The sequence below is a fragment of the Dama dama genome, chromosome 14, assembly GCF_033118175.1.
Source record: "Dama dama isolate Ldn47 chromosome 14, ASM3311817v1, whole genome shotgun sequence".
Lineage (NCBI taxonomy): Eukaryota > Metazoa > Chordata > Mammalia > Artiodactyla > Cervidae > Dama > Dama dama.
Window position 1 is genome coordinate 34,566,297 of NC_083694.1, and position 10,136 is coordinate 34,576,432.

The following is a 10,136-nucleotide window of genomic DNA, read 5'->3' on the forward strand; positions in this document are numbered from 1 at the left end:
GGTTACAAAGCCTGGGAAGCGGATGGGAAGAGTGGCGTGTCCAAGATCAGTCAGTGATTGGGTAGCATTGCTGGGACTAGAACTCAGGTCTCTAGACTCTTGAACCAAGCTTTCTTTTACCACCTTCTGCAGGCCAGGTCAGCTCCCTCATGTCTGCACTGTTTTTCACTCCTGGCCATAGCTGACTCTACTGACTGACCCCTCTCTTCTGGCTGATACCCTCAGTCCTAGCTCCCAACAGAAGCCCCCACTGGCTACTCCCACCTGCCCAGAATGCCCATGAGCCCATGAGCCAAGTCAGGTGCTGACTGCTTTCACATGGTCCGCTGCAGTTTGTTACCCTGAATGCCTTGCTCGGTTGATATGTTTGTTGGCATCACATGGCTGCACATGCCCAATGCCCAGAATAAGTCTTTTGAGTTATTTAACCTCTTACTGCAATGAGTGGTTAGGAATATTTGTTTAGCCTCCCTATCTGCTTCTTCAGAATTAAAGCAACACAAAGGGGTATTTTTACAAATGCAAACCAGATACCCTCATGCATGGAGGCAAACACGGCTGAATGTTGTCTGAGCTGCCATTTAGATCCTCCATCAACCAGATGGCCTAAGACCTTCTCCGCCTTTTCTTTGGTGCCCAATGTCAAATTGGTGGAAAGAGTGGCCTGTCCCAAGATCCCAGGAAGGTAGCACAGCCTGTACCCGATTTCATGCAGTTTTGGAATGAAAACTGCAGGAGGTAAGTTAACCCAATCCCCTGCTCTCGGGTGAATAATGTGTTGTAGAACACAGGGCAGCCCATTGTTGCTGCTGTTATAAAACCCCTTTGGGGACAAACATTTCATAATCCTCCTTGAAAATACAGAGACTCAAAACTGGTCATTTTAAAGCCCCAAACAGGATTCCTAAAAATAAACCTGGCCCCTCCACCTGTCCATGTGTCCATAAACCTCACTGCATAGGCATCTCTTCAAAATTCCTGTCCTGTAGCTTGACCCCACCTGTAATTACAAAAATTTCTGGGTTCATGCTACAGAAATGCAGCACATGGCTAGAATCATACCCATCAGATGAGTGGAGCAGGAAATAAGGGAAAGATACAAAGAACACAGAACTAGGCAATGGAATGGAGAAGCCCATGTAGTCAATGGCAGTGTTCACACCAGATCTTATTAAAAATCTGAGACTTTTCGTTTACACTAGATTTTCCCTCTTGTGTCCACTATTAGTGGAGAAGAAAATGGCAACCCACTCCAGTATTCTTGCCTGGGAAATCCCATGGACAGAGGAGCCTGGCGGGCTATAGTCCATGGGGTCGCAAAAGAGTTGTACATGGCTTAGCAACTAAACAACAACAGTTGACTCTTATAGGGATATAGAGGTGAATAAGATACAGCCCCAGTGCTCCAGGGGTTCATAATTAAGCAACTTTGGGCTTTCAGGAAGAGGTTGCATAAAAATAGATATTAAAATTCCTCAGAATTCACATAAAACAAATATGGAATATACAGGGGTTGACAGAAAAGTAATGTTTTAAGTGTCCTAGGCTTAAACATAAATCAGCTATCAAGCTCTACTTCTAATGAGGTTGAATCAGGAAATCACTACAAAATTAATCATCTCTAAGGATTTGGACCACAGTATTCTCCTCTTCAAAAATGATCAGTGCCTACATATCACCTAAAAGACAGCCTCCAGTCTGGCACTGGTCCTTCTACCCCTTACTGTGCTCAGCGAGCGGCTAACACAGCACAGACAAATTCAGTTCACTTGGCAAAAGCCACAAAAAAGAGAACTCTGAATATCTGCCCAATTCCTCTTTTTCCAGGCATAATGAGTATGTTTCCCAGCTCGTTTTCCCTTACCCACCTACAATTTAATTTCATTAAATATTTCTTAAGTATTTATTGTACATACTAAGCTTAAAGCTGGATCTATAAAAAAAAAAAAAATTTACAGAGTCTATAGAGGACAGAAGATCCTTTAAGTTCCTGCCCAAAACTACAAGCAATTTTTAGTAAAATTATTAATAAACGGTTGCTCACCTGGTCCTTTGCTAGGGCCCCCCAGCCAGTTCCCCCATGAGAGCAGAATCTCTTCTATCTCAGGCCCATCCAGCCCAGCTTTGAATCCCATCACTTCCTGTTTCTTCTGAGTCTGGTTCTTTCAGTTATTCTCCCTCAGATGTTTTATCCTCTCCTTTTCTATAGGATTCTTCCCTTGGGAACTTAGATATTTTTAAGTCACTGTCATTCTTTTTTAAAGTGAAACTGTTGGACTTCCCTGGCGGTTCTGTGGCTAAGACTCTGCGCTGCCAATGCACGGGGCCTGGATTCAATCTCTGGTCAGGGAACTAGGTCCTCTGTGCCGCAACTAAGATCTCACATGCTGCAAAGAAGATCAAAGAGCCCTCGCTGCCACAAGACCCAGTGAAGCCAAATAAATAAATTAAAAATAAAATAAAACTCTTAAAATATCCTTAAACCTCTCGTTTCCTCCCAGAACTACCCTATCTCTCCTCCCATTTGGAGCCAAGTTTCAGGAAAGAGTTACCTGTGTAAGTTCCTCCTACTTCCATTTCCTCATATTCCAGTCACTTCCATTCGATTTCTGTCACCAGAGGAAGTGGCGCCAGGGACACCAGGTAATGACAGAATTTCAAGAAGGGAGAGCATTACGTGTTCTAGTAATGTTAAGTGGGAAAGTAAATGGACAGCACCCATTGGTCTGGTATCTTGAGGTCATTATTGTCTCCTAGTGTCTCAGTTGTTTCTGATTCTTTGTGACCCCACGGACTGTAGCCCACCAGGCTCTTCTGTCCGTGGGATTTCCCAGGAAAGAATACTGGAGTGAGTTGCCATTTCCTTCTCCAGGGGATCTTCCTGCACCAGGGATCAAACCCACATTTCCTCATTGGCAGGCAGGTTCTTTACTACTGAACCACAGGTGAAGTCCCATCTCAGAGGTCACGGGTGCCCTTTTTTGAGAGTAATTTGATATGATAGAGAATGAAATGCACCAATCACACAGGAAGTTGGTAGTAAAAGAGGGAAGAAAAGGCAGGCAGAGTCAAGGGCAGATTTTTTTTTTTCTAAATAGTGGTTAACCTGGACATAAGTTGTGTCCTGTTTGATTTTTGAGGATTTTTGACAGAAGGGGAGGTTCCAGTTAAGGAAAAATTGAAGATGAAGAGAGATCCAAAGAGGAGGCAGGACAAGATGCAGTGAATAAAGGATGTACAAGGATGAGTCTGGGGAAAATGACAGGTCTTCACCTGGTTAGAGGGGGAAGGATGTGTGAATTATCAACTAGGGGACCTAACTGGAGGATATTGTCTCTTAATGCCCTTTATAAGTCCTGTGAACTATATTACCATATTCACCACATTTGAGTTCCCAGAAACCCATTCAGCCTACTTTCCTTAATTGAAAAAGAGTTGAGGAAAAGAGAAAAGCTTTTTTCTTTAAAAATTATAGCTATTATGCATATCACACTAAATAAAAAAGAGATGGGAAGGATAGATGCAAAAAAAAATCAGACATATACAGTTCCTTTAAATGAATTTCAGGACTCAGCAAATAATCATTTGCTAAAGCTCATTTGTGCTCATTAAACTAGACCATAAGCTCTATGAAGGCAGGAGATGCGTTTGTCTTGTCCACCATGACATCCATAGTGCCTATTTCAATGCCCAGCCCACAGCAGGTGCTCTTTAATAGTTTGCTAGATGAATGAACAAAAATTCAAACACTCAAAAGTTTTGTTTAGCTTTTTAAAATCAGTGTTAAAAACAGTTGTCTTCATAGGCATGTGACCCATGAAATTGCACAGGGCCCCATGCTCAGGAGGGCCCCCAGCTTGGCTTAAGGCTTTGCTGTCACTGTTTTGAAATTCTCCATACTATGAATAAGAGCCCAACAAATTATGTAGTCACACTGGTTAAAAACAACAAAAACACATTTCTGTAAAATATCACTAAATGAATATTTTAGATATATGTGAATATCAAATTAGCCATAGAGTTTTATCTTTAAAATTTAAAGATATATTTCAGGCTTACCTGAAGTTCTGGATTGTGGTTTTTCTTTCTGAAAATTTGCTTCATACTCCCTGTAGACAATTTTCTTAAAGGAGGTTTCAGAAGATTTTGAACTGGAAATAAAATACATTTGAAAGGCTAATGTGACATCTACTCACAGTACAACAAAATAGATCTCTCAAGTCCCCAAACCTTTACTGGAAATAACAGTATTTTTAAACTGTGTTTCAGAAACCCTAGGTCTTATAAATATGAACAATAAGTGAAGTTAATAAAATAATGATTGATGTCTTTGAGAATATTCTATTGTGATAACCATTCTTCCACAAATTTATCTTGCATTAACCAACCCTATTACGCAGATCAAATTTCTTAAAAAAACCCAAACTTTAGGCTTGTATTTTAAGTGATTAAAGATATGGCTAAATTCCTTACGAATAGATATGTGAGCTGCTTTTCAACTCATCATTCATATACAGTTTTAAGCTGTTGGTGTTAGTTGCTCAGTCATGTCTGACTCTTTGTGACCCCGTGGACTATAGCCCAGCAGGCTCCTCTGTCCATGGAATTCTGTAGATAAAAACACTGCAGTGGTTTGCCATTTTCTTCTCCAGGATTCTTCCCAACCCAGGGATTGAACCTGCATCTCCTGCATTGCAGGCAGATTGTTTACTGCCTGAGCCACCAGGAAAGCCCAAGCTGCTAGGGAGCACTGTAAAAAACTGTTGATTTAATGGACTCTTTCTTGCTGAGAAGTTGAAGATGGCTAATGGAGTCAAAGCCCTGGGATTCATGTAGGAAACAAACAAATGAAAAAACTAAGTTTAAGTAACTTGCCTGAGGAGAAACAGTTGATAATGGCAAAACCAAGATTCAAAAACTACTTAGGGTCATCCCTGGTATCTATAGGGGTCGGTTCCATGACACCTCTGGCACCAGAACCTGCAGATGTTCAAGTCCCTTCTGTAAGAGTACAGTTAGCCGGCTGTATCTGTAGCTTTCATATCCCCAGATGCACAGGGCCAACTGTTTCCATGGTTAAGAATTCAGAGAGGAAGGCAGGGAGAGTACTGGGACAATTCCCATCCTTTCCTTCTGTGTCTCTAAAGATGGGCATGTCATTCCCATCCTTGTCTTAAACTCAAATTTAAAGGTAAAAGGAAAGATAATAGTAGTAGTGTTTGTTGCTCAGCCATCTCTGACTCTTTTTGCAACCCCATGGACTGCAGCTCACCAGGCTCCTCTGTCCATCTGAAACCCAGTCAAGAATAATGGAGTGAATTCCCTGCTCCAGGGGATTTTTCCAACCCAGGGATCAAACCCAGATCTCCTACATTGCAGGCAGATTCGTTACCATCTGAGCCACGAGGGGAGCCCAGAAGGAAAGATAATTGGGGGAAATTTCTTACAGATGTGTAAACCAGTTGCCCATATTGGCTTTGTTATGCTTCCTAATCCAGAGAGTGGCCCAGTATAACTAGGTCGTAACAGAGAAAGATACTAACCACACTTGCTATGATATTTATGTAGCACAGAGGCTAAGAGAACTGGTTTTATGTTCAGAGTGTCTGGGTTTGAATCCTGTATCTACCCCTTATTACCTGTATAACCTTGAAAAGTTTATTTAATCCATTTATGCCTCTGTTTCTGTAATTGTGAGCTGGGACCAACAGTAAAATCTCCCTCAAGAATTATTACAAGTTTTAAATAAATTGATACCTACAAAGGATTTAGAGCTGGCACATTGTAAATATTCAATGCATGTCAGCTAGTAATATCTTAAAAGTGTAATGAAAGTTTATTTTTAGCTTTCATGTTTTCCCAGCAAGCAGAAAAATCTGTAATTTTAGTAGTTCTCATAATTTCAAAATGTGGGATACAAGAACTGTGTTAATATTTGAAGGCAGAATTAAAAGAGGCATGTGTAAGTATTTTTGGAAAGGCTAGCTATAGAAGGTGGTGGGCTCTCAGTCACTAGAAGCATTCAAGTAGAAACTAGACAATTATTTACTGACTGCTTTGGGTGCTTTGAGTTTGGGAAAAAGTAGGAAGTTAAAACATGCAAGTTGAAAATTAATTAAATGACCTCTTAAGAGTTTATCGAGCCCAAGAACCCTAGGATTGTATATGTTAGTTTGTGTCCATAATGTGGAGGTCCTTTTTCTTGGAAGGGTGCAATTGAAATGTGTTTCCTGTCCCTAACCATAGATCTTTAAATACAGGAGTACAGGTGACAGTATAAAACCTTTACTAAGAAAAATCAGCCTTTTATGTAGAGTAATTTTAATAGACATGTGCTTCCTAATATGTTTCCCTGTGTATATTGTGTGTGCATTCTGAGATATATTTATTTTTAATTTGAACAACTGAACTGCTACTGGAAAATAATCAGTCTGAGCAGAAAGTTAAAGATGAATTCAAACAATATGCATGATGAATTTACCATTTATGAGAATTATTTAAAGATTATTTATTCATAATAAAATCATATAAAGCTTAAACCCTTGAGAGACCGATGTACATCTATTTTTTTTCAATATCTGTTACTATATGCATGCATGTGATTGAACATATTTCCTTAGGGCAATTTTCAAAAATATTCACTTCAGCTCCAGAGCAAGAATAAAAGATATATTTCACCACTAAAAGGCACTGCCCTGCCAATATTACATGAAATAAGGAAAGATCTTTGCTTGGTGCTAAAATACACTTTAGGAAACGATGGATGTTGATTTCTTTATAGTATCATTAGCTCTCAGTGTAGGACAATTTAAAACAAGTTCTTAGTTTAAGCAGCCAGATATACAGGTTAGATTTTTCACACAGAAGTACTCAGTCAGTCACTTCAGTCGCTCAGTCGTGTCCGACTTTTTGCGACCCCATGAATCGCAGCACACCAGGCCTCCCTGTCCATCTAGACCAACACAATACTGTAAAGCAATTATCCTTCAATTAAAAATAAATAAATTTTAAAAAAGAGGTACTAGAAAGAAATTACATGATTTGAGGTTTGAAAATATTGACAGTTGATCTGGATTATCACTGTTTGGTTTTGACTCAATAATTGATACCAGAGGAGCAACTATTACGAGAATTCTGGAAACTCAATCAAAGAGTGAGAGTTTAGGATGACCGTTCATAGCTTCTTTTGAGAACTCACCATGTAAATCAGGGTGTTTCCCTATGTGATTCTGCCTCCTCCATTATTCAGCTTGTTATTGCCCTATGTGATTCTGCCTTCAATATTCAGCTTGTTATTCTCGTTGTTAATTGCAGAAGAAAGAACAAACTCCCAAGTATAAGCAAGCATAAGCATGACATAGGAAAGCCAGCATCCAAGCTAGTGTTCTACCCATGAGCAGGAAAATAGATGCTGGAAAAACTGCTATTTCCTTTGGGGTTTTCGTTAGTATCCGCTCTAGAAGGGTGTGAGTGGGACCTAGATTATCACCTTGAAATACAATATTTTAAATGATTTTTTTTAAAGAGGGAATTACTACTACAAGACCAAGCTACCACACCCTCCGAAATAATCCAGTTACAGAGAAAAGATTTTGAAAGGGTTAATGTTATGCACTGAAAGTCAAAAGTCACTCACTTGTGTCCCACTCTTCGTCACCCCATGGACTGTAGCTCACTAGGCTCCTCCATCCATTTAATTTTCCAGGCAAGAGTACTGGAGTGGGTTGCATTTCCTTCTCCAGGGGATTTTTCCGACCCGGGGATCGAACTTGGGTCTCCCACATTGCGGGCAGACGCTTTACCGTCTAAGCCACCAGGGAACCCCATGTTATGCACTAAGAGGCTTCAAACATCACAATACTTTCCTGGCAGATTGCTTTTGTTTCGAAATTGTAAAAGAGGAACACATCTTGCACAATCATTTAAACTGTGATGTTAAGTTAAAAAAAAATCTTAGATACCCTAAGAGGTTTACTATTCAGAGAAATACTGAGTAGAACCTGTGATTTCTTTAATTTCTGGGAAATCTTATTTCTAATCTTTCCGTTAGGAAAAGAGTATGCAACTCAGATAGAGATTTATTATTTAACTCTTGTCTTAGTTACATATTTAACACTTGTCTTAGACATATATGGACTTCCCTGATGGCTCAGACGGTAAAGCATCTGCCTACAATGTGGGAGGCCCGGGTTCAATCCCTGGGCTTGGAAGATCTCCTGGAGAAGGAAATGGTAGCCCACTCCAGTATTCCTGCCTGGAAAATCCCATGGACGGATAAGCCTGGTAGGCTACAGTCCATGGGGTCGCAAAGAGTTGGACACGACTGAGCGACTTCATTTTCACTTTCAGTTAGTTACATAAGCCTTTTAATAGTGACTCTTATCAAAATAGCCAGGGTAGACCATATCCTAGGGACTGATAAAGAATGAGAGAAGAATAAAGAGCCATGTGAAACAGAAAAAAAGGTAAAAGAAAAACAATGTTGGATTTTTATGGATTGATGATGTTTTGAAAGTCATTGATAAGAAGGCAACAACAGTTTGGCAGTTGTTACTGAATAATCTGCTTATAATGAAGTTACAAAGTCATTGATAAGAAGGCAACAACAGTTTGGCAGTTGTTACTGAATAATCTGCTTATAATGAAGTTACAAGGTACATATCTTTAGTTTTAGAAGATGAGGCTAAGTGGATACAGGATAAATAGTATGTGCCTAGAACTTTTGTGTCCAACTCTTTGCGACCTGATGGACTATAGTCCACCAGGCTCCTCTGTGCATGGGGTTTCCTAAGCAAGAATACTGGAGTGGGTTGCCATTTCCTTCTCCAGGGGATCTTCCCGACCCAGGGATTGAACCCAGGTCTCCTGCATTTCAGGCAGATGCTTTAACCTCTGAGCCACCAGGGAAGCCCTTCATAAAAATACTAAACTACTAAAAATCTGGAACAGGAGTTTGCAGTTGATGAAGAGGTAGGTACCTGGTGCTTTTGAATCAATCAATATATTAAACCAACCATCAATGATACTAACAAAATTATATCAACAACAAACTCTTGAAGCAGTATCTAGCCAAACAATATTTTCTGAACCCTTGGGATATTACACTGTATTATTAGAGGCAAAATGAGCATCCACCAATTTTATTCATTAAACCCTCCTATTAATTGTATTTACCTATCTGAAGTTAACACACACACACACACACACACACACACACACACACACACACACACACACACACACACACACACACACACAATGGAACTGTAAAGGGAATGCTCTCGAAAAGAAATAGATTATCCTTCCCGGAGAAGCCCATCCAGACACCCCGCCTGCCTTACCTGAGGTGTGTGGACTCGGGGTGGTAGTTCCATCTGATGCTCTGAGCAGCTATGTAGAACTGCCTTAGCCGCGCTGCTTCAGCCCCTAGGTTCCCCCAGCCTGCCCAGCTGGTGCCTAGGACCACGAGGAGCCAGAGGCCAGGGCAAGCGGGAAGCATGGTTGCTTTCCTTCTCTTGCCTGCCGCCAGCACCCCCGGGGTGGGCAGGGCTGCCTCTGCGAGGCTGTCAGCGGTCCGGGCTGCAGTGAGCTCCCGGAGACTGCGGGTGGCAGTGTCCTCCTCCTCGTCAACTCCCCCAGGCGCCGCTGGTGGCTACACCCCGGGCTGTCCCCACCTCCTCAGACCTTTCTAGGCTGAGGGTTGGCTAGGTCACTGCCCCAGATGACAGGAGGTGTTAGGAAGAGCCAACGAGTTAGTGACTGTTTTACCACGGGTGAAGGAAAGGCGGTGATTGGAGATTCTAGCAGCCAGGGCAGTCCTCAGGGATTCATGAGAAGGGGTAAAACTGTCTCCCACACTTCCATCTGCTCAGCCCACTGCCCAGGAGCCCCTCACCAGCCCCAGCCACCAAAAACGCTGCCTAGGGCAGAGTTCACACTTGCCAGACCCTTGGCACTTCCCATCGTGGTGGGACCCAAAATCCTTAACCATACTACTCTCCTTCTGATCTGAGGAAGAGGGCATTATGCCCTATTACTGGGCACAGAAATACTGTATTTTCAGGTGGTGAGGAAGCAAGGGGGTGATCACATGAATGGAGCCTGATGGCCTGGCTCAATTTACTAACCTCTACCGT

The 10,136-nt window shown here is 41.5% G+C and overlaps 1 protein-coding gene across 1 annotated transcript in view; it reads right to left on the bottom strand.

The window, feature by feature from the left end:
• Positions 1–9,574, bottom strand: part of F5 (coagulation factor V) — a 74,503-nt gene extending 64,929 nt beyond the window's left edge. The window contains exons 1-2 of the mRNA XM_061160278.1: positions 9,342–9,574; positions 4,060–4,151 (exon numbers count right to left, since the gene is read on the bottom strand). Coding sequence (XP_061016261.1) covers positions 4,060–4,151; positions 9,342–9,499 — 250 coding nt within the window. The 5' untranslated portion in view covers positions 9,500–9,574. The remainder of the gene's footprint in view (positions 1–4,059; positions 4,152–9,341) is intronic.
• Positions 9,575–10,136: the final 562 nt, after the last annotated feature.